This window comes from Amblyomma mixtum, chromosome 6 (assembly GCF_055824585.1).
Source record: "Amblyomma mixtum isolate Tamu chromosome 6, ASM5582458v1, whole genome shotgun sequence".
Lineage (NCBI taxonomy): Eukaryota > Metazoa > Arthropoda > Arachnida > Ixodida > Ixodidae > Amblyomma > Amblyomma mixtum.
This window is the reverse complement of record NC_143017.1, coordinates 46,621,221-46,645,474: the sequence shown is the minus strand read 5'-3', so window position 1 is coordinate 46,645,474 and position 24,254 is coordinate 46,621,221. Positions and strand designations below refer to the sequence as shown.

The window sequence follows — 24,254 nt, the reverse complement described above, 5'->3', positions numbered from 1 at the left end:
TTACTATTTTTTACTTTTTATGGCAAGGGTTCAAGGCTGTCGCCGCACGCTCCCTCCGCAGTTTTTTTTTTTTTCCTTCATGCGGGTTTGGAGGCATGAGCCAGAACAGAAGGCGCTGCGGAAAGCCTTGTGCAGACGACGCCCCTTGACGTCAGCGGTGTGCAGAGTAGTGGGCGGGGCCCGTTCTTGAAGGAAGGAAAGAACGAACGAGCTTTGATTTGAATTTTCGCAGCTTTTCGGGGCGCGCATGGCTCTAGTATTTTGCAGAGGTTATCTTCGATGCCTCATCTATGCAGTGGGCTTGTTTTTCAAAAATGTCCGGACCCTGGTCAGTGGCCCTTTAAGCAGCGCACTACTTTTTTGTCGCGGAGGAATTCTGTGCGCGAAGGTTGAATGTGGGCGGAGCTTCGCTGCAGACTCAAGTTGTATCCGACTATAGACTCGACTCTGTCGAGTTCATGTAAACAGGCTGATATATTTTGCCGTGCTCGTAGCGTGTCCCACCAGGCATCGGGTCCAGGATCACCGCCGCTGTGCCAAAGGAGGAAGGAAACGTGGGCCGGAGACGGGGAGTAGGGGAAGTGAAGGAAAAACTGTATTCACATATTTACATTATTTACATAGAGCGGGACTGAGAATGGCTCTCAGTGGAAGGGGAACGTCTTCGTCAACCGTAGTCGACTGGAGCTAGCAGGCTTCTCTCGGCCACACTCACGGCCGAGTTAAATATCGTTCGGTTTCCCCAGATCCCTGGCTGGGGAATAATGGTCGACGAGCACTGTCCAATCGGATGGACCGAAGGGGACCTTCTTGTTACCGCCCACGGCTGGGCAGGTGCGAGCTTTTCCACTCTCTCTCGCAGCTGGGTCGATGAGAGGGGGAGTTGCCGCTGGTCCAGCCCTGCGGGAAAGGAATCTCCCGAAGTCTTCCAGCAGGTGAATGAACTTGCTTCCCCGCCGATTGCCCAGAACGCGAGTCGGAGACACAGAATTCTTCAATTATCCGCCAGCGTGACCGGCGCCGGCCCGTCGCCTCCTCTGTGGTCGCTCGGACAATACCTCCGGCATTCCTGCTACACTAATCCGCTCAAGGAATTTCGCTGTGGTTACTGCTGACAATGGCCCTTGAAATTCCTGCTACACTAATCCGCTGAGGCTCGGAGGGGCATTCCAAGCATCCCACTTCCCACCGCCGTCGCGGGGTTGTCGGCCTCGATGAATGTTCACGGTAGCTGCTTGATCGGGCCCACGTGGTCCGAAGTACAGTCACAACAAGGCCTAGTGTAAGGGGCGAGGGTCGTGTTTGGGCGCTGGATTTATTTGTTTTTTTTTTTTAACTTAGTTGGAAAAAATGGAAGCATAGCGTTTTTTTTTTTTTTTTGCGAAGAAAAATTCTCTCTCCTTACTGGAGCGCGTGCCCTACAATTCAATATGCCTCTCTCTGGGATCTTGGCTTACCGTGGTGTGTTTCCCCGTGTGCGGAATATGTTGACGGCGTGCCGCGACTGAATGCCGCGGGCGTTGTGTCATGCATCCACAAGGCGGAGAGTCGCTCGGGCCAAGGCTACGCATTGCGTTCTCTCGTGTGCGGAACCGAGCGCTCACTGTTTCTGCTGGAAGCTGCTTTTCCACGGGTTGCGTCGGGCCGCCGACGAAAACGCGCGTTTCGCGACGCAGAGAAGCGCCGCTGGCGAAACCGGTATTCGTGCGCACTGCGCTTTTGCTTTCAGCGCACGCTAGTTGGGTCTGTGTTTCTGCAATGTCATCTTTGTAATGTTCGTGCTTGTGCAAGGCTGAGAGTGGGGGGGGGGGGGGGGGGTCAAGAGATGGAATTGAAGGGACGCTGCGGATATGTTAGGGAGTTTAAGGATACTGGAGCGTGTAGGGTAATGAAAAGGGTGCATCTTAAGTTGGGGACAACGCAGCGAGCCATGAAAGGAAAGCGATAGGTGTAACGTTAAGAGACCGGAAGCGGGCAGAGTGGGTCGTCAGGGAAGAAACCAGGGTTAATTATAAGGCAGTCTAAATCAAGAGGAAGAAGTGGGCTTGAGCAGGGCGTGTGATGCGAAGGCAAGATAACCGCTGGTCCTTAAGGGTAACGGAGTGGATTCCAGGGGAAGGGAAGCGTAGCAGGGGGCGGCAGGAAGTTAGGTGGGTGGAATAGATTAAGAAGTCTGCGGGGTATGATAGGGTAGCCGCAACTGGCGAAGGACAGGGGTGAATAGAGAGACATGGGAGAGGCCTTTGCCCTGCAGTGGGCGTAGTCAGGCTGATGATGATGGTGATGCTTATTGATTAGGGGGAAATGGGAATAGCGAGCTGCCACTGTGCATGCGCAGAACAGTGACGCCGTTCGGCTGATTGTCCAGCGCATGCGCACTGATATCCCCGCTATTTACTTTCACCCCTAATCAGTAGAGTTCCTGTTGAAGTTGGCCTATATAGATAGGGTGCCAAGTGTTCATTGACAGAGAGGCTTCTACCACTCCGAACGGAGCTGTTCATAGACTTACAGTAGTACACGTGTCTCCACCGGATGGTTTCGCAAGGAGACTGCGGTAACGTCGAGACCGGCTTGGGCGCGGATCCTTGAGGCTGGGCTCTGCCGTCATTGAATTCCCGTCGGTAATCGCGGAGTCCATTTCAGACGACGTCACGAGTTTGGATCGAGCGGTGGGCAATAGCATTTTAGTTTTTAAATTCACATTTTATTTTTTTAAAGCTCTAAATGCGTGTTCTGCTACTAAACAAACATCAGTGTAGCCCGGAGGAGCCACACACACTGAGGAGCCACACTGCGCCGCGGTGGCGCAGTGGTTATGGTGCTCGGCTGCTGACCCGAAAGCCGCGGGTTCGATCCCGGCCGCGGCGGTCGAATTTAGTTGGGGGCGAAATTTCTAGAGAGAGAGAGAGAAAAAAACTTATTAATGCAAGTGCGTTTAGACCCCCCTTGGGTCCCTGGACCACCGCACGGTCCCACTCTACGTCGGAACGTTCATGTGGTGTTTGTCCATGACGTCGGCACCCCGAAGCACCGCAGCAAGCTGCGATGGCGGGTCCGGAGACGAGAGCACGACGGCCCGTGTACTGTGCGGTGCCAGTGCACGTTAAATTTCCGGAGCCCTCCACTGCGGCGTCCCTCATAGCCTGAGTCGCTTTGGGACGTTAAACCACACAAACCAACCTAAACCAAACCGATAACAATGTGGAAGCGTCCTCTGTGTCCCTCCTTTTGCGCGCTTGACGTCAGCCTCGCACGTGGGAGACCCGGCGCGTTGCTTCAGTACAGAGTCGCGACTCGATCGAGCGACTTTCATTCGGCGGGTCTGCAGCGTTGTCGCTGGCCACGAAGCCGGCGAGCGTGTGCGGGGGGCCTCTCCACGTTCTCACCCGCGGCGACACGCTCCGGACCTGTGCCCGTTACACAGACACACACAGGTGGTTTGGCGGCGCGTGCCGTGGGGCCCGCGCGCAGAAGGCGCGCCGCCGCCACGCACGATTGGCGCCGATCGCGTGCCTCCAATTAGCGCGCCCCGCTGGGAGCAGCTGCTGCTGTGCGGAGAAGCACCTGCCCCGCCGTTCGGCACGCGCGAGGAGAAGAAACGGTCGTCGTCGTGAGTGCGGCGCAGGGCGAACGTCTCTCGAGTCACCCGTGTTCCACGAGCGGAGACTGTATAGTTGTGCTCAGCTTCCGGGCCCCGCGTCTTTTTTCCCAGCTCCCGCCAGCAGCTCATAGTGTGCGCACGCGTCGTTGTACCACACATTTTGGGTGCGCCATATCGGTCCTGGGTGGAGCGTGAGCCTCGTTGATCTCGAAGCCCATCAAGTACGACGGGTCCAGTAAATGAGTGAACAATAAATAAATTGGCTAAATCGAAAGGAAAATTGAAAATTGGTTTTTGAGGAAAGGAAATAGCCCAGTATCTGTCTCACACATCTCGGCCGACACCCGAACTGCGCCGTAAGGGAAGGGAGGAAGGTGGGAGGGAAAGAAGAAAGAGAGGAAGAGGTGCCGTAGTGGAGGGCTCTCGAATAATTTCCACCACGCGGTGGTGGTGATGTGACACTTTTTATTAACAGCCTTTATGTTAGGCGTCCAATAGGTCCTGGGCCAAGGCGACGAGGGCGCGTTGCAGGTTCAGGTCCCGGGAGGCAAGCCAGATGAGCCACGGAGGATAGGCGGGGGACTGGAAGGCTGCGTGGCACTGTGTAAGAGTGTTCTATGCCTGCATATGTGTGTGGACAGTTTGGGCACTGAGGTGTGGAAGTGTGCCGGTACAGATAAAGTTTGGCTGGTGTACGTTGGAGATTAAACTGTATTCGGCGAAGAATGCGAGCTTCACGGATCGATAAGGATGGGTGTGGCGGTGGTAAATCAGCTAAGTCCAATTGTTGCTGCGTGTAGTATTCGTCGACAGTGTGTCTGTAAGCCCTGACCGCCTGCTCCGTCGGTGGGCTCGTCCATGGGATCCCCGGCGCCCGGTGTATAGTTTCGCAGGCAAGCTGGTGAGCCAGCTCATTGCCGGGGATGCCCATGTGACCCTGCGGAGATCTTTAACGTGCACTGGCATCGCACGGCACGCTGGCGCGTTTTTGCGTGTATAGTCTCCATCGAAACGCGGTTTTCAGGAGAGGAGACGAGCAGATGTGCCACTTCTCGGCGGACACCTCAGAACGGGTCAGTGGCCGTTTCCACCGCAGCGGAAGAGACAGCTGTAGGCGGGTTGGTATGGTGTCGGTTTAAAGAACCAGCTGACATGCGAACTTTTTTCGAGCTGACAGAAAAAAAAAGCATAACTACGGCTAAGCAAGAACACAAGCATAAAACTTGAAAATACAAATTCATTTCCAGATTACACGCGGCGCGAAATCTACAGACTTTTACAGCCCTGACTGATGAAGCAAACCTTCCCGGTGCGTTGAAGCGACAGATGACAGGCTGACACATGCTTCAACTTGTCGCAGAATGCGCATGACTTCGACAATTTCTCGATTGAGCTGCTTAAAATAAACAGCCAGGATAACAGTGCCATGAAACGATTAGGGCGCAATCTTTACATTCTCTGCAGTGCATTGCGAGAAATTATCGGGGCCATGCGTGTTCTGCGACAAGGCGTGATGTATTTCTGTCACTTTAATTCACCGGGAAGTTCGTTGTCTTATCGGGGTCGCAGTCAGCAGGTTCCGCAACGCGTGGTATCATGAAATAATTTTCTTCTTTGTGTGTACGTTTTATGCTTGTGTTTTCGCTTGGCTGTAGCTGTGCATTTTCACTGTCAGCTAGGATAAAGTTCAGTTGCTAGTACAGCCGTTGCCTTGTCCTTCCGTGACCCCGTATTCTGCGCTGTTTGATGCTCCAAAGTGTTTTCACCCTTCGTCAGTCTCCGTGCGTTTCCTCCACCACGCTGTCTCTTCCTCTTTCGCATCGAGTGCCCTTTCGCTTCGTGCCGGTTCCTCCGCTGAGGCCGATAACGCTTATGGCCGCTATTGATGCAATAATGGCCTGCTTCCTTGTGCCAACATCAGCAGGCCACCGCGCACCAACGGGAAGTCTTTAGGCCGCTGCAGTCAGACTTCCCCGTCGAATGCTTCTTGTCGGACAGGATGTGACCGCGGACGCTGGGAGCGCGCGGAGTTGTTCCTGTGCAGCTGTGCGCGTGCACCTAGTCCTGCACAGATTTCCGCAAAGCGCTCGAGACTGCACACTCTGGCATGTGCAGTCCGCAGTCAGAAATCCGCGTGCCCAGGAAGCCGGCCAGGAGGCGATGCGATTGTCTGACTTTGCGCATGCTGTTTCATCCACCATCGAGACTAGCGCACATGTATCCAACACAATACAACGCTACTTGCAAGCAATGCGGCGAGATAGCCGGATACGACCACATTCTATCGAGTTGCAAAAAGGCGGCGCCACCGGCGGACCTACTACCAGTCCCTTCTCTAGAGCGTTGGGAGGCTATATACTGGCCAGCTCAGACCCGTTGACGCAAGTCCGGGCCACTGAGTGTGCTCACAAGGTCGCCAAGAGCCATGGGCTCGAAGTCACCTAGTAAAATGCCCACTAGGGCACAGTGGTGGCAATAAACGTTTTCCAATACATATGCATGGGATGCATAATATGTGCTGGAAATGAAAGGTGCACTGTAGCCAGGACGCTTGCTCCAAGCGCGCGTAGTAGCAGTTCTGGGAGGCGTGGGGTGGGGACCGTTTGAAACACGGATGTCGAAAATCGAAGCTTAAGAGGAATGGTTGCGGTAAACGGAAGGAAGAGTGCTTATTTTTTTTAAGTATTTACGCCGTTTTAGTGTCCTATCTTTCTAATTTATTTGAGACCCCATCCGCGAACTGAAAGCTAAGTGAGACGCGCCGTGCTAGCGCACATGCTCCACATTTGGCCCAGTCAGCAAAATCGGCTGAAAGTTTTGCGGTAAAAAAATATTTGACCAGAAGCCGCAAGCCTGTTTCACATGCAAGCGTAAATGCTCGCGATTTCTGCCGTCGCGACGCAAGAACCTGTTTCGAGTTATCGCGGCGGCTCGAGCGACGAGGATGGTGTCCCTTGAAAAGCGGTGTGGCTGTACTGGCGGCGCAATTCTGATCGTACGCGATGTTTAAATAGGATGTCGTCACCTGCCGCCGCCTGCCCAGGTGAAGCTTTGATCAGGAAGGATCCACGCGATTTGTGGTGAACTGCGAATTTCTTCACACATTCCGATATGACGGAGCTCGAGTGGAGATTTTCACAGGCAGCTTGACTATATCACGAAAAGACGGGACCTATCGTTATGTCCTATGGCCACGTCTTTTTTCGCTAGTCAATGTACCTCAAATGACGAATGACCAAACATTCTGGGATACCGATAAAAAAATGAACAGCAGCTGGTAACAATGGGCCGTGGAAAGAGAAGTTTATTTTTTTCTGTCAACAAAAATACAAATATGCAAAAAAAAAACTGCTCTACTGAATGGTCTATACATTCAAGCCACAATTCAAGTAACAATGGGCCACGGTCCTCGGCGTCCTGTATTACTCCGCTTACCAGTCACATCAGTGAACTAAATCTGCTTTTTATTGTTTGACCATATTAAACAAGCCAGATGCGTCACATTTCTTGCGCTTATGATTTCGTCTTTTTGCTTACATAACAAGACAAACTTTAAGATGGGCCGACTTTGTTGTCACGGAGGAATTCTTTCTAACCTACAATAGCCCAGATAAGCGCTTTCGAGTAGAGTTGCCGGCCAAGTTCCGGGCGAAATAGCGTTTTCATTTCTTACAAAAATTAGTTTCCTCCAATAGAAGCCAAACTACTCTGCCACATTCATTCAACGTGGATTATGCTTGAACGTATAATATTGCTGAACCGAGCTATGCGTTACGGCTCAGTGGTCGACGTTTCATTGAGGTCGAGTGCTCCTGTTTCTAATAGCGTCTCTGCGATTAAGGTATTCGATTGGCACTGGAAAAATTTCACACTCCAAAACCGTGGATGAAGCCTTTGAGCAGGTGACGCCGGCTGCGGCACTGTCAGTGCTAAGGCCAACGGCGCTGGCGAGGTGCTTGTATCAGCCATCGCGAGATGTCGCTGCCGTCGTTAGGCGTGCGCAAGGGCGGAGCCTCGTGACCGCTGTGGCGGTGCTGATGGGATCGAAGTGCGCGCTAATGCTGGGCCATTATCACTAGGGAGGCTCCCCAATCGTCACCATTTAGTGTGCTTGTCCGGCGGCTGCAGCGTTTGGCTGTCGTTAGCCGCCTAGCGCGAGTGCTGCGGTATCAGCCAGCATGGCTGTGGCGCCTGTCTGGCGCCAGGGGGGAGGACGCCGACCATCTGGCCGACGGTGTACGCGCGTTGCGCGCTGCGACACCCCGCTATATGCACGGGTGGGTCCCGCTCTCACTGGAGGGATGAATGCGCGGTCGGGTTCTCCCACTGCCCCTCTCATCTGCGTGGAAGAGGTGGCAGAGCGTGTCGAGCCGGAGGTCGCCCGGGGCGGTGGACGCTGCAACGCGTTGTTGACACGGCACACTGATCGCTTAGCTGCTGCCCGCTGCGTGTTCATCCTCTTTCGAGCTGCTGCTCTCTCGCCCTTCCTTGTGGGGCGCGTGCCCAATCTTCCGCTGCTCAGCTGTAGTTTACAGGAGCGAGTTGATGGCCTGCATGGGGAATATACAGCGCAAGGCAAAACAACAGCAGCAGTGAAATACAAACACGGGCTTGCTTTCTCTGTGTCTTTCACTGTTTCGGTCCTTTTGTCATTATCTCTTGCGCTGTGTATTCACCAGCTGTGGCGCCCCTGGAGAGCGATCCTGGCCGGACGGGCCGCCGCAGCCTCCCCTCTGGCGCTTCATTGCGGCTTAGTACCCTCCACGACGTCGTGCTGCGGACTCCGGCCGCTTCTTCCGCCGCCGGTCCGCAGCTCCCACATTTGTTTTCTCCTCCTCGCCGGTCCCCTGCAGCGCATCTTGGTCTGCAGCTCTGTCGCCCGTAACGTCGCGCCAAGCCGTGGCGCCATCAGGCGGGGCCCTCTTCGCCTATCACCACACGAGGCCAAGAGCGTGCACAGCGTGCAGCCGTTCTCAAACGCCAGTCAGGTGTCAGTCGGCCCTTCCCCTCCTTGGCTTAACGAGGGGGGTGACGCCACTGAAGGCCGGTCGAAGACGTGCTACCGTCGCGCTTGCATCGGCGGTGCACTGCGTCTGCGAAGGTTTGTTTTCATGCGGGTCGCGTCGGCGGTATTGCGCCCCGTCTACGCGAAGCCGCAGATGCAGAGGCTGCCGTGTCCTTTCATTCCTGTCCGATCGCTGGACACGTTGCGTCAGGCGTCTGATCGGGGATCATGGTCGCCGTTGGCGCCGGCTTTCACGAGTTCGCTCGAAGAAATTCACTGGTCACGTAACTGAATCGTAGCACCGCTATCTCTGTCCATTGCCTGATGCGCGCTGCCGACAACTCCGAGGTAGCTATGGAGGCAACCGTGGAGACGAAGCACGTGGAGCTGTCGGAACTTCGGCCGACTCCGCAGTGGCGGCGTACAAAGGGCACACTCTCGGTGCTCTCGCGCGTGCTGCTCCGTGCGCTAGTCGGGTTGTTTCGCATCCGCTGCACGCCGCACTGAGGGCGGACTGCACCGGGCTGGGCGCCTCGAAGTTGCCGGCTTTAATTCCGTTAGGGCCGCTTGGAAATGGCTCATCAGCAACGAAACTCGGCGGCGTTGACCAAGTGGTACCAAAACCTCATGACGTCACCATGGTCTCGCATGCCGTCAGTGGTCGACCATAACATATACTATTAATGGGCGATCACCAGTGATGGTGGTAATTTTGGAATGGTGAAGGACGTTACTAAATAATAATAACTGTCGTTAATTACAATGATAACGGCCTTTAGGTCAGGGGCCTTTGGGGTGAAGGTCTCCACGGTTAAGGCCTTCAGTGTAAATACCGTCAGGCTGACGTCCTTTAGTAAAAAGCCTTCAGGGTGAAGGCCTTAACTGCCTTTCGGGTATAGGCCTTTTATAAAGGTCAAGGGATGCTTTTGCATTCACAGCACGCAAGGATCTTTAGTGCCCACGGTAACTTTTACCTGCTTGTGCACCTTTACTTTTTACAGGATAAATGCCTTATAACAATGGTCTGCTGTAAACTTGTTACAGACTGTATTACTTTCCTATAGATATTTCCTTTTGCCTATTCATAGTCGATATAAAGCGTATACATAATTAAATAGATAAATAAATAAACTGTAATCTATTTATAAATAAATAAAGTGTGGTAAAAATGTATGACCGTAACTCTGTTATGCTGTCTATCGGATTTCTATTGGCTATAGGCTTGTCTGTATGATTTGTATATAAATTAGAAGGTCTTTATGGACAAAAATCTATGACTGTCTGAAAAAATTTTTGAAAGGAATTAGATGCATCTTGATGGAAACAGGCATACATGCAAAGACCACGTATGCAGCGCACTGCATGGTCAAGCATTCGTGTGCGTGCGCTCGGCGCTTTGATAAAACTGCCTACAGCGTTGATTGAACCGTTTTGAGAAAGCTTTTTTTTTTTCCCCCGAATTTCCCTGTCCGTCGTGCCACCATTTGCTCGTCCCGTTCACTGAATGGCACTGCCCTTCTGCCTCTTTTGCAGACTCGTTCGTGAATAGCCAGGAATGGACGCTGAGCAGATCCGTGCCCGACATACGCCTGGTAAGGGGAGCCATTCCAGCCTCTTGCGTGGTGCTCTCGCATGCAGCACTGCCTGCGTGTGCGGCACTTATCACGGGATTCTGCGTCGCGGGAACGTCGTACCTCAATTTGGCAGGCACTCTGGGGTCATTAGTAATGGTATACCTTACCAGTATAGTGCATAAGTTGTTTTCTTTGTTATCAGGGGGTGGAAACATGGAGGCTTACGAAAAGTATTGAAACTGAACTGAGAACAACGTGGAAGAGAGCAGAGCGGGTTAGGGAGCAAGCTTGAGTTAATAGACACCTTTAGCATACCGTGTCTTACCGTTACCGGAATACCGGCAGCCTGCCCGCCGCTGGCGAGCAGGCGCTGATTGGTCCCGATGCTGCAGGCGCGCGCGCAGCTGCAGGGTACCTGGCGCCATCTGGTGACGTCAAGGCGATTTGCGCATGCAAATGCGCATTGGCTGCAATGCAGTGCGCATGCATGCAATGCCTGCGCATTTGCTGCGCACGGGCTCCCGGCACTCCGGCACCGGTAACACGGTATACTAAAGGCGTCTGATGATATCCTAGCTTAAACCAGCGAGAGGGAATCGGCAGGTTGTGTGGTATGGAGAGCAGATATCCGATTGCTTAGTTAGGGTAACGAAGTGGATTGCAAAACAAAAAAAAGTTGCACAGTGCAGGTGCAGGACAAGGTTAATTAGAGGTCAGCTGCTGTTGTTATGCAGTGGGCGTAGCTGGAGGAGGTACGGTGAGGATTCATGAGAGAAGAAATCTTTATTGCTGAAAAGGTTCGAGACTCTCCAGGTGGTCTGTTCAAGGCCTTGAGATTCGTGAAACGTTTTGGTTCAGTGGGTGAGCTGCGGCATATTGCCAAACCCCAGCCCCCTCCTCTCGAGAAGAGCCGGTGACGGATGCTTGGCCTGAGCGCCGGGCTGACGGCTGAAGCAATTGGAGAGCTCGATTAAGAAGTCCAACCGGAATAACAGAGACACAAATCGATATCTCAGTAACGTTTATTAGAGCGAAAGTTGGAGACACCAAAGGAACTCTAAACGACGCTGTAAGACTAGATTAATTGTGCAGCCCTTTCTTCTTGGATCTTGTCTCACAATCTGAGCAATGGCACCGCATCTAATACCCCTGTCACACTAGCAAATTTAATGTCATTCGAATCGAATGACATTAGCACCTAATGTCATTAATCGGCTGCTACACGGGAACATGTAATGCCATTAGGTTCGAATGACATTCGCCATCGAATGAGTTAGGGGAACTCATTCGCATTCGATCTCGAACCGAATGCGTACTCTGGACACCAGATACGCAGCAGGAACAAGCGACGCGAAAAAATAATGTGCACACTGCCAAACTTAGAAAGTGCATTTATTTAGTTCTGATAAAAAAAGGTAATGTTGGTGTGAATCTGTTCACACTAGAGGCTGTTGTGGATAGCTATTACTCTCGGTCTCAGCAGCAGCCAACAGCAGCGGCCGAGCGTGAGGCAGCGGCCGAGCGTGAGGCAGCGTCCTTCCCGCGACCGTCGGTCATTTTGGGTTGCGTGATTCTTGCTGGTAGGCATGCCATGTTTGTTAAGCTCGAAGGTACTTAAAGACGTAACTGAGCAGTTCACCTTTTGGAAGTCATTTCCAAGCTCCGCGCGTGTTCGCGCGCCGCCATGTCAGCCATTTTGTTTGTTTACATTTGATGGATTTGTGGTTGACTTTGCACTTGGCTTGGCTTTTGTTGGCTAAAGTGGTGCAGAATGGCCGGAAATAATATTTTAAGCTTATAATACGGCACACAAATGTTCTCACTCGCTTTTGGAACACTGCACAACAATTTGAAACATCTTTTATGCGCGCTGATGTCGTTCAGTTGGACTATTTTTTCTTCACTGATCGTCGATGCCACCATTTTCGAATGACATTATTTTTTTCCGTGCAGCACCGAAAGAGACCAAATGACATTCGATGCATCGAATGCCATTGGGTTCGAATGACATTAAATTTGCTAGTGTGACAGGGGTATAAGATTCCCACTGCATGGAGCATATGGCCCGGATGCCCCGTGTCGCTAGTTAGCATTGACCCCTTCAGTCAGCCTGCACCCGACTCTCCACCGCGCTTTTGTGCTTCTTCTAGAACATTGATGCGTCACTTTTACTCCCATCAGGCTTCCAAGTGCGCCGCTGCAGCTCTTACTGTGAGGTAATTAAGTGGCTTACTGCGTGGTAGACGCTGCGCTCATTTTAGTTGTGTGCATTGGACCACCAGCAGTGTAGCGCTCCACTATTTTCACGGCCTCTCTTCGGATGATGAAGCCAACAACAAAGTGCACTTGCTAAAGCTGGTCCTTGACGAATGGAAGTGGTGTCAGCACCACGAACGCTTTATCGGAATCCTTTCACCCTATCGCTCCCCTCTTTCTTTCCCCTTCACTTTTACTCACGCTAGCCGCAGCTCAGGTGCTTCAGGTTTCGATGGCGGATGCCGCAGCTAGCGACATCTTTTCTGTCCTTTGTTATTTTATTATTTAAAAAGCCACTAATAAGCCATCTTGTGTCGCCTTCGCACTGGACACATGCATCTTATGCAGCGAGCTATGGAAAAAAAGTGATAGATGTAACGTTAAGAAACCGGAAGCGGGCAGAGTGGATGAAGGAACAAACGCGGGTCAATGACATCCTAGTTGAAATCAAGAGGAAGAAACGGGCTTGGGCAGGGCATGTGATGCGAAGGCAAGATAACCGCTGCTCCTTAAGGGTAAGGGAGTGGATTGCGAGAGAAGGCAAGCGTAGCAGGGGGCGGTAGAAAGTTAGGTGGGCAGATGAGATTAACCCCCAAACTCTGAAAGCTTCCTTACCTCAGTAAGGGAGCCTTCACTGCAGTGAGGAGCCCTCATGTCAATCTGAAAGCTTCCTTACTGAGGAGCCCTAAGTAAGGTCGTCCTTAGTGCCTCCTCACAGTTGAGGCAGCTGCCAGCTGCCTTCATGCGTCCTTACGTCGCTTCTGGCCCTGGAGGAGCGCTTCACCTCACTGGTGCCACAAGTGACTCCGCACACTCACGCGGGCGGCGAGACGCGGCGCAAGGACGCGAGCCCGGCGTGAGCGCAATTGAGCAGGCGGGAGAAAATGGCAGCGTGGACTGACCGCTACGCGGGCGACTACACGCAGTTTTTTAACCGAGCTTGTGAATACGCATTCGATGAAGTGTACCTGTATCCTCGAACAACTAGGTTGCTTCGCGACGCGGTGAATCCAGTGGAAGTGCACTCAGAGGAAGAATTTGCGTTCAGATTCCGCAGCGGTGCGGCTCTGTCACACTTGGTCATTCGGCGGCGAGAGCGAGCGAAATCCGCCGCCGCCAAAATGTTGCCTCGTTCACACCTCCCGGCCGCCACGTCGCCGCTCGTGGCGTGAGAGATATGGCTAGCAAATAGCACAAATCGACGCTGTCAATGTACCATAAGCGTGTGCATGCTTACGGCAAAACAGCGCTGACGGACAGGACGGAAGAAGATGAGACAAACACATGCGCTGTGTTTGTCTCATCTTCTTCCGTCCTGTCCGTCAGCGCTGTTCCGCCGTACCATTCAACATGAACCAACCAGCCCGACTCAGCCCTCTCCTTGCATGCATACGTACGTTAAACGCAGGCATTTTGCGGGACGTTACAACGTTTCTCAAATTTCCACTTTTAATTCAGCTTATGCAAACAGCGACGCAATGACATGACGATTGACGTTTATGTGGCTATTCCCTTTGCATCTGGTGGACGAGGTTTCCGCCTAGCTCAGCCTAGTGGCGCCATCTGGTTGCTAGGACGGAAACCATTTCTGTCAACAAACCGATGATCTTAAGCCTAAAAGCGGCTGAATCGCCAATCTAAATAAAAAAAATAAGGCAAATTTATCACTCATACTTTCCTTAGAGGCGAGATGAGAGGAAGCGAAAGACCGATGGCCCATTTATGGCCAGCGAACGCACTGAAAAACACAGTAACGACGACGAATTCAGTTCGAATCGAGGGGCCCAGCTTCGAAGGGCGCCGCCATGTTTGTTGTCGCCGCCGGAATGCAACTTCCTACTCGGCATCCTATTGGCCGATGTGAAGGAACCCTCAAACCCAGACACGCGGCATGCGTTCCTTACTTGAGGAGAGGCGAGGAGAGCTTTCAGAGTAAGCTGGCTTCCTCCATCGAACATTCGCGGAAAGGCGGCCTCACGTAAGGTTAGGAAGACTTCTAAGGAAAGGAAGCTTTCAGAGTTTGGGCCTAAGAAGCTTGCGCGGATACGACGATCGCAGTCTTGCAGTAAGCGTAGTCAGGCTGATGCTGCTGATGATGATCTTACACAAAACTTCATACTAGTGAATCGAAGAAGTCCCTTTTGTGAACTATGTGGCGAAGTGATCACAGTGTGCCATATTTTATCGTCATGCAGAAAACTAAAAAAAAAAACATTTCACAGTATTTTACGACAAACACGTCCGTTTCCACCCCTTCCAAGCTCTCAGGAGAGAATGCAGTAGTTGTCGCGAGGTTAGATTCCCAGAAGAAGTAAATGTTATCAGGAAATTGTAATTATTTTCAAGAACTAGTCCGCCTGCTCAGCAGTGAGATCTTACCAACCCTTTCTTTGGCGCATGATAGCCTATAGCCTCAGCTGCTTATGCGCCATAGAGCCCAACACACACACGCGCGCGCGCGCGCACACACGCACACAGGTACGTCTCGAGCGTCGTTCGGATGACGTGTGCTCTCCGCTTTACACGGCATGGAGAGGAGGACGGCTTGTGGTCACCTTAACCTTGCCGTAAGCGCGGTGCGACTTTCAGGGCCGTGGCGTAGAGGAGGAAACCCTCGACTAGTGCAGCGGTGCGCTCTTTGAGGGGCAGCCTCTGCGTGCAGCCGCGGCGTCCGTCAGTTGCCGTTAATCTCCACGGACGGGATCCGCATCTCTTCGAGCTTTCCTTATTGTCGCCGAGTTTCCTGCGCGGACGCGCTCCTCACCGCGCCTGCTTCACGGCCTACGGCAGGCTCTGGGCCGTGTACACCCGCCGTCAGTGAGGAGGAAAAATCTTTTAACCAGAAGGACGACAGTTCCGACTGTCCCGCTGTCAAAGGTTTACGGAAGGCGGCGCCGATCAAATCTTTGTAACTCACTAATGAGACTAGCAAATTCATCCGTGTATAAGCCAGGTGCTTCGCATTCCAAGTCATACAGGTTGTACAAATTTTTCCTTAGTGTCTGCTCCTGATATTTCTTGTAAAACGACCTCACGGAACCAATTTCTATAGCTGTAGCACGCACGTCCTGCTTAAACATTTCCCAAGCGGCGAGCAACGGCATCTTGCTCGAGAGACAGGATTCCAGTTGCGAGCGGACACAAATGACAAACTCTTCATCATTAATTACTGATGAGTTCAGCTTCCAAAGCGCCCATTTCGGCCTAAATTTTGAACAATCACTGCCTCCGAGGCGAGCAACCAGCATACAGCGATCAGAGAATGAAACTGGTGCAGTGTCACAGACCAATCCTCGGGCGACAAGTGCAAAAGATGCATAAATTCGATCTAGGCAAGTGTGAGGATGGCCCTGAATAAACGGGAACCAGGACATGAAGCTCCGGTATCAATGAACCCTGTGTAAAGAAACAAAGTAAAAACAGCAGTAAAGAAACAAAGTAGAAACAGCAGTTTCCGGGGAAGAAATGCGTACCTGTGGAATAAATCAGACACGGACGGCAGCAGAAATCATGGCCATCTTGGAGACATACGAACGGCGGCACCCATAAAGACGGCGGACCGAAGGACACCGACAGCACGGCGCCCTTAAAGGAACTATGCAATAAATTAATTGAGATTGCGTAAAGCAGACGAGACGTAGGCAATCCATCGCTCGTCACTCCAGCGCAAGAATGTTTGAGCTAGCATCAATAACAACGAAGTTATAGACGATTAAAAATTACTCTACTCCTCTCCCCCCTCAACTCGTACACGCGGAGCACCAAGAAAAAAATAAAGAAAACAGCTCTGAGACTGGGCACCGCCCATGAATGCGTCATTCGCGGACGTTCGGTTTGCGACTTCCGGTCGTCGCCCCGTGCTACAGTGCTCTAGAATATTGGGATATTCTAGAGCACTGTACCCGTGCAGAGCGGGGAGAAAGGGCCGAAAAGGCGGCTGGACGGGACCAGTGCGAAAAGAGCAGTCGTCGGGAGAAGACGTATGCAATCTTTCCAGAATACAAGCAATGTTTTTGTTATCGTTATGCGGTTTTTGCCCCCGTGTGATTTATCCGCTATATCCGAACCATAAAGTTTTAAGTTCAGAGTTGTAGTATTGTTAATTCATAATCTACTACACCCTGCATCTTCTGTAACGAGTGACACAACTTCACCGCTCCTATCCCTGGGTGTGTCAGGACCGGCGCGATCAACAGGGTCGCTCGCATACACAATTAAAGTCACCGATTAGCACAATGTGCCGGTCACAGTCCAAGCGTGACCAAGCGTACCAAGCGTGATTTGCAATGTGAGCACCCGACACGACAGGCTTTGCTTGATGAGCGCCGTCACGCGACTGCAAAGTTTACACCGATAGTACTATAGTGGCTTTATTATTTCATTTCATATGGAAGGTAAAATAATGTTTGCTGCCCCGGCATCTGCTATCGCGGCTGGAAGCACCTGAGCTGGGGCAGCGGAAACAAAGGATAGCAGGCAGTGTGTAGAAGTGAAAAGAAAGAGGTGAGGGGATAGTACAAAGGACAGGGGGAGGGGTACACTGGCAATAAATCTATTTACATATATACGTGATAAATATAAATATATACAGGTCGCACGCGGGCGCAAAAAGCGACTACGACAGTGTGGAACATAGCATTTTGCGCGCGTTTGCAATCTATGCGCAGAAATCAGGCCGGGAAATGCCGCATTGTTATCCGATAATGCGTCGTGCCGGGGGCTTCGGGCATGAGCAGACATCGTAAATCTTCGTGGGAATACGTTTCTTGTCGGGATGCCTTCAGTTCCATTTCCGCGTGATGCCAAGAACGTTTCGTACCTCTTGGACTTAATTGCTGTTATCGAGATTCGACTGTTGCCTGAAATGGGACAGCTCCGGAAGTCTCTTCTTTGAACTTGCGTGGTTCAGTTTGCGAAGGCAGCCTGAGAAACCCTGCAAACTGCACCTGTCGTGGCCATCAAGGAGACCATCCCTTACAGAACAACAATTTTTAGTCTATAAACTGTCCACAGACTTCTGTCTATAAAGTCTATAGACCCTCTATAGACAAATCGTAGAGAACATCTATAGGCAATACAAATGCTATGGACAATCTGTAGATAATTTATAGATTTATGGCCATACACTTTTAGTAGACTTTTTTCTATATAGTCTATAGACTATGAAAAAATTGCGAGGACAGTTTGGCAACTAAAGTGTTGAGAGGCAGTAAAGATTTTATAGATCTTCTTTTGTTCGTTTCTTCAAAGTAAGGTTCCCAAATCCTTCCTCTAGTGAATTCGGCGTGGAGGAAGACCAGGAGGCATTCTTTCAGATGATGACAGATAGAAGAGCATATATTTACAACAAACATGTACAGAGATTAAAACTGAGAACAGCAGAAATGAATTTACAAAAAGAAAAACAAACTTTGCGCTACTTTACTCTTCTACCTAGCAGGTTAGAGCCTAAGAAGCAGAATGTTACATGCTAAGCATGGAGCCCCAGCTCAGGCTCTGACCTGCTAGGTAGAAGAGTAAAGTAGCGCAGTTTGTTTTTCTTTTTTTTTTTTGTAAATTCATTTCTGCTGTTCCCAGTTTTAATCTCTGTACATGTTTGTTGTAAATATATGCTCTTCTATCTGTCATCATCTGAAAGAATGCCTCCTGGTCTTCCTCCACGCCGAATTCGCTATAGAGGAAGGGTTTGGGAACCTTACTTTGAAGAAACGAACAAAAGAAGATGTATAAAATCTTTACTGGCGCAGGTGTCTCCGCGATTCGCACCCAGAAGGCTATTGACACAAGCCGGGCTGCTTTCGCGCCTACCCTCTATCGGGCATGATTGTTCGCGGCTGCTGGATGTCACTGCATTCTCGTGACCTCTTACGTAAACACCTTCGAACCACTCGCATGGACCTAGCTGTGGCTTGGCCGTTACGGCCTTCTGATCAGTGCTTTGGAAGCAATAAAACTGGTCGCTACTGATTGCTTCGTTGTTCGCGCTTCACGGACATGCTGAACCTTGTTCAGGAGCTCCTGTGAGCCATTCGAGCTTAGTTTGTCAGCTAGCTCGGCGTCCTTATCAGTCGCCCAATCGTAGCACACTTCAGGTTGAGTGCGGCTGTCTGCGGAATCCTCAAAAACAGCTCTGTTCGGAAACGACTGCTGCGACTTGGTTTTAAACAGCTCTGAAAGTGCGCTGGATGCACCGGCCGTGATTTCGCAACTTTCCTCTTCTGTCATTTCGCTCTCACTATCCTTCAATAGTTCTGTCTCGAGCGCTGCTTCTCCTGACAGTGGTTTTTCAACCTGCACTGACCGAGCCTGAGAGACCATCCGGATCTCAGTGACCTCCTCATTATTCTGGCCTAGTGCCTCTGTCAACTTTTCAGGGAAGTCGTTATCACCCTCGCTACTACACTGGACTACTGGGCCTAGGTATGCATGGTCTCTGTCCTTCAGTTCGGACTTAGTGCCATGCCGCCCGCATACCTCAGCTCCAGCTTTCCTTCTCATTGCACTCAATTTGTCGCATTCCCTGGTGCAATTTTAATTCAAGGCGGCTATCCTGCCCTGCCTCTGATAGGGTAACGCCTTGGAGCGCTTCCCATCCGGGAACAAATTCAGGACTGAAGGCGCTTTCCTGGCTGAAATGTCCGTTCATGTCAGTCGAAATGTACCGCGCCCGAGAATGAGTTCCTTCTCCTTCTTTCCGTTTCTCTGCATCCGCCAAATTTTTAGGAAGTTCGTTGTTAATCTCCCCAGCACTCTGAGCTTCAGGGCCTAGGTCTGCATGATCTCTCTCCTTTCCATCGGAAGCAGTACCATACTGCCCGCCGCCCGCGTACCTCAGCTCGAGCATCCTTAGCTGTTCCTGCTCCTGCCTCTCTGTCTCTCTCATCCGTTCCTGAAACCTCAACTCAAGGCGGCGAATAGTCTCTTGCCCTGCCTCTGAGAGAATAACGCCTTGACGCGTTTTCAGTTCCAGGCCTAATTTAGAACTGAACGAGTTCTTAATGCTGAAATTTTCCTCCATGGTGCTCACGTGTTCCGTGTCTGCACCCTAAGCCTCACAGAATAGCAACCATGCCAACCTCGACAAAACGCAAGAAATCCCACTCACGCGGCGCAGATCTTCTGTTGTCTGCCGCCCAGAGCCCGGATGATGCGTCCGCTCTACCAGCGTCGGTAGCAGCCGAGATGAAGTCGTCCCTTCACAGCTCCTCGCTGCTCCGTGTCGGAAGGCCTGTAGTTGTCGCTGCGATGACTGCTCTTGGTGATGACACGTGCCGAATCCTGTCGGCTGCGCCAGTAGAGTTTTGATCTTGTTCGTTACTTCGAGGAAGGTTCCCAAACCCTTCCTCTGGTGAATTCGGCGCGGAAGAAGACCCGGAGGCGTGCTTCAAAATGATGATGATGAAAGAGCATATATTTACAACATATACGAGAGTAAAACTGGAAACAGCAGAAATGAGTTAAGAAAAACAAACGTTGCGCTACTTTGCTCTTCTACCTAGCAGGTTAGAGTCTAAGAAGGAGAATGTTACATGCTAAGCATGGAGCCCCAGCTCAGGCTGCTCTCCATCCGTTCACTTCGGTTTTTATAACCGTAACAAACAAAGAAATGGGGCGGTCTTTTTGAGTGGCCTGCCCCAAACATCAATTCCCCAATCAAACATAGACCCACCCGTGGGTTGGGCACAGCCTTAATTAAACCCAGGGTCTCGCTATGAGCACGAACAAACAAACAAATACTACACCACTCTCGTCGGTAACCGCATGCACATCCTTTCCCGTCGGGGCTCTCCTTCAGACCTGTCCCAAGCACACCGCCGCCCCCCTCTCCACTCGCACTGCAAGTCAAGTTCTTGGCACAGATGCGTACCCCTTGTCCTCAGTGCGTGTCATATGCAAACAATAGATGAGAGAGAAGCCGGTACGGCACAAACGGTGGGACGCTCGGACAACAGTGATCGATGAGCAGGCGGATAAGAGTGAGGAACGCATGTGGTTCTACGCATCGCCTGAAAAACGCATCGTCTTTTCGTGGGAGGTCTTTGTCGGCTCGGGGAACCAGCTAAGGAAGGGTTCCTATTTTCCCCCTCCTAATCTCCGTCCTTCAAAGACGCCTCGGTTAGCCTACGGCGGGAGGGGGCCCCGTGCAGATAGCAGTGCGTCGAAAGACCAGCTCCCTACTGCACTGTGCTTGGAGGGGCTTTCGTTCTTAATGGAAAGCTTCTGCAGGTGCAGAGGTCTTGCAAAGGATTGCAGCCGGAAATGAGCGGCGACCTTGCAAGGTCGCTGTGGGCCATCGGTCGCCTTTCCGACGTTAGCGTATGCGTAAGGGGGGGGGGCTGAAGGTAGCGGCGGTTCCGCGGGGGCAGCGCCCTGCACAGCGGTTGCAGCTGGAAATGAGCGGCGGCCTTACAGAGGCGAAAGCGGAGGACACTATGCCGTGACGACTTCCGGTGGATGCGACGGCACACCGTTCCCGTGGCTCTATTAATACCCAAATTATACATCTCTCGGGAATCTTAAGTGTTAATTACGCTTAATTACACATTTTCCCATCTAATTTTGACACAAATCCGACGTTTTTCCGACTATTCCGCGACAATTTTCACTATGGCGTGACGACTTCCGGTGGATGTTACCTCACACCGTTCCTGTGGCTATATCGACGTCCGCGCTATTTCGACGCAGTTTCGACATTTTTGTCTAACTAATTAATCTACAGTCATCAAACTCGGCGTCTAGGTTCATTTTTTCCTCCTCTATGTGAAGCAACCATTGGTTCTCTTCTATCTTTTTTAGTTCCCGAGTTAAACGCATATAACACTCTTTGTTAACGGACGATAGTATGAGCCATTAAAGGCTTCCGCCTTAATAGACGAAAAGAAATATCTATAGGAAGGCTATAGAGTCTGTAAGAAGTCTATAGACTGTCTATACACCATTTTTTATAAGGGATAAGCTACCGCATGAACCATGAAACGCGTGAAATATGTGGCGCATATACTATACGCACCGGCACGCCCAGTGTCAGTTTGTTCTTCTAGAATCAGATTTCTTTTTTTTTTTTGCCCATAGAGCTGTTGTACAACGCGTAGTTAGTAGCAGCGCTTGGCCTCCCTGTGCACGCGCGAGCCATACCGTTGGTTCTCTCTTGCAGGGCATCGTGGGCAGCCTGTCGAGCGGCAAGTCTGCCCTGGTGCACCGCTACCTCACCGGCTCGTACATGCAGGACGAGTCCCCCGAAGGTACGTGTCTCCTTTGCCAATGCGCGACACCGGAGAGGTTTGAGATAGAGATAAACCGGAGTGTGCATGTGTGTCCGTTGCAGGCGGCCGCTTCAAGAAGGAGATCGTGGTGGACGGCCACAGCTACCTGCTGCTCATCCGGGACGAAGGGGGGCCGCCCGAGCTCCAGGTTTGGGCCCCTTCCTCCTTCTCGCTGTATAGTGTGCTGCCATGTGTAGATGGCTTTATTGCTGCCAAAGCGTTATAAATGGCTCATCGACACGGAAATCTGGCGGCGTTACAAAACTCTCGATTGGGCGAAACGGTGTGACGTCATGAGCGGCGGGAAAACACGAGATGCTAATCAGCAATAGTCAGTACTAGTACTTACAGCTGCGCCAACCAATTAGAACACAATCGGAATTGAATTCGAATTTAATTGTAATAATTGTAATGGAATTGAAATAGGGAAGTGTTGCTCCAAACCGAGGTTGTTGAACATTGCTTCCCTCCGTGTTAATATATAGTCCCGTGATTTTGCTTAGCGCTACAAACATGCGCTGCAGTTATTTCTCTTAGTAGGGAAATGACACTTAGCAAGGCAGTGTCATCAGCCGGCTTATAATTACGGGAAGGTGTTCTCCATAAAAGTTTATCCCTAGTTCTTCACAGCCAAGCCCTTTATGTACTGTGCCGTGTAAATACGTGGTGGATAGCACAGGAGAGGTCTCCCAGCCTTTTACACCCTTCCTTATCGGCATTTATTTTTACTTTTTCTATGGAGGACCATGGCTACATTCAACGTGTTCCCAGCCTCGTGACGAATTTTTGACTTGGCCTCAAAGTTTCGTCCTCATAAGTCAGAACCTGTTGAAGCATGTCGCTGAGCTGCTGGTATACCTACTTCTACTCTTCAGCCTTTTTATGTGGAGGTCCGGATCTAGCTTAAGCACTTCGCGAAGGCGGATTTGTTCCCTCAGTGCTTGCCGTGGCTAATGGGGAGCTCTGGACCGTTCACCGCTGTTTGCTGGGCTTTTTTCTCGACATAGCGTTCTTTTCTTTTTACGTTCGCATCCTTCAATTCCGCCTCCTGTTCTCGATCACTGGGTGTAGTTAATTTCCTGGGCAGCTTTAACGAATCGGACGTTGCGGGATATTTTGCATCGAGGGTCATCCCCGATGCTTTCCAGCTTACGGCTGCGCGTGTATATAAGATTGCAAGGTCCGGTCCTTTCGCGTCTCGACTTGGCGACTGAAGAGTGCCTCCCTCCCTTGTGAGCCAAGAAGCACGCAGTGAACGCTGTAGCCGCTCTTTGTCGGCGATCGCCCCTGGAAGTTGCTGTCCCTACGGATACTCCTCCTTTGAAAAAGCAGCTCCGTGCTGTGCGAAGCCTGCCGGCAGAACGGTGAGCGCGGTGGAAGGACTTGTTTCGCCGTCACCAGTTTTTCCTATGGACAGTGGCGCGGCTTCGTCAAGCTTCGAGCTTTTTTTTTTTTGGCGAAAGCAACACTACGCCCACCAGTTCGCCTCTTCAGCGTGGCTAGCGTGGCGGCGACTCCACGAATGACCTTGAGCCGTCGCCTAGCAACCGCAGTAATGCCGCCGCCGCGCTTCGCCAGATGGCGCAGCCGCCGCTCGCTTCGCCAGCCTAACCACGCCTAACCACAGGCGAATCCCAAGCGTAGCCAGGCAGCCGTTGCTTTCGCAACACAACCAGGTTTAACCAGAGCTAAACCACTGCCATTTTTTCTTTTAATACAGCGTGGCAGATGTGTGGTGGAGAGCGCGTCTGCGGTGTCCCGGATGCGGTGTGGAAAACGGGCGGCCGCAACGCATTGTCTAGCGGCGCTGGCGAGTATTGCCTCATTGGATCGAGCGGGTCGGAAAATGCCTCTCCTTTCTCTGCACTTTCTCTGCACCCGAGAGGCGCACCTCGGGGGATGTCGCAAAAAGGGGCTCTTGTTCGTTCCCGCGCGCTGTGCGCGAACCGCTCCCTGCACGCTCCGGTCTGCACCGCTAAGCGGCGCTTCGACGAGCCCCGCGCAGTCATTGCCCTCTGTTGGCGAACGAGGGAAATGGCTGGTGCCACGCGCTCCCACCCCGCACCTGTTCTTCTTTTCGCTGTTGCAGGCGCAAGTTCACGGCCGCGAATTATCGGAGCTCCGTTCTTCCCACTCGTCCTTCGGCCGGCGCGCGCGGGCGCCGAATCTGGGTCACGCTTCATCCGCCGGCCGCACCGATCGCTCACGGGAGCGAGGACGCGCAGCTCGGTCGGCCTCCGCGCCGCTGCCGTCGAAGCGGTTTCACAAATCCCGCCTGTCAGGTTTTTCCGCGTTCGCTGGCGGCCCTTATTTTGCTTTTTTTTTTTCGCCTTTTTCGATTTCGAAGCAAAGCCGGGTAAAGCGCTCTCTCTCGTATGCTAAGCAGCGCCGCTGTGCGGCCGAGCAGCCCGCTTCCGCCGGTCCTTGAAAGCAGTGTAGTCCGGCGATGCTACTGGCAGTGCGCGGATGCTACTGGCGACGGAGAATCAGGTGAAATGGGGCAGCGGTAGGCGCTAGGTGATCGTCTTGCCCTGCTCTGATGCTGGCGACGG

General features: G+C 51.9%; 1 protein-coding gene across 1 annotated transcript in view; it reads left to right on the top strand.

Moving 5' to 3' along the window:
• CenG1A (Centaurin gamma 1A) overlaps window positions 1-24,254 on the top strand; it is a 72,144-nt gene that overhangs the window by 13,949 nt on the left and 33,941 nt on the right. Inside the window, exons 2-4 of the mRNA XM_089547838.1 lie at window positions 10,143-10,201; window positions 21,594-21,681; window positions 21,765-21,850. Of these exons, the coding sequence (XP_089403964.1) occupies window positions 10,143-10,201; window positions 21,594-21,681; window positions 21,765-21,850 (233 nt within the window). The remainder of the gene's footprint in view (window positions 1-10,142; window positions 10,202-21,593; window positions 21,682-21,764; window positions 21,851-24,254) is intronic.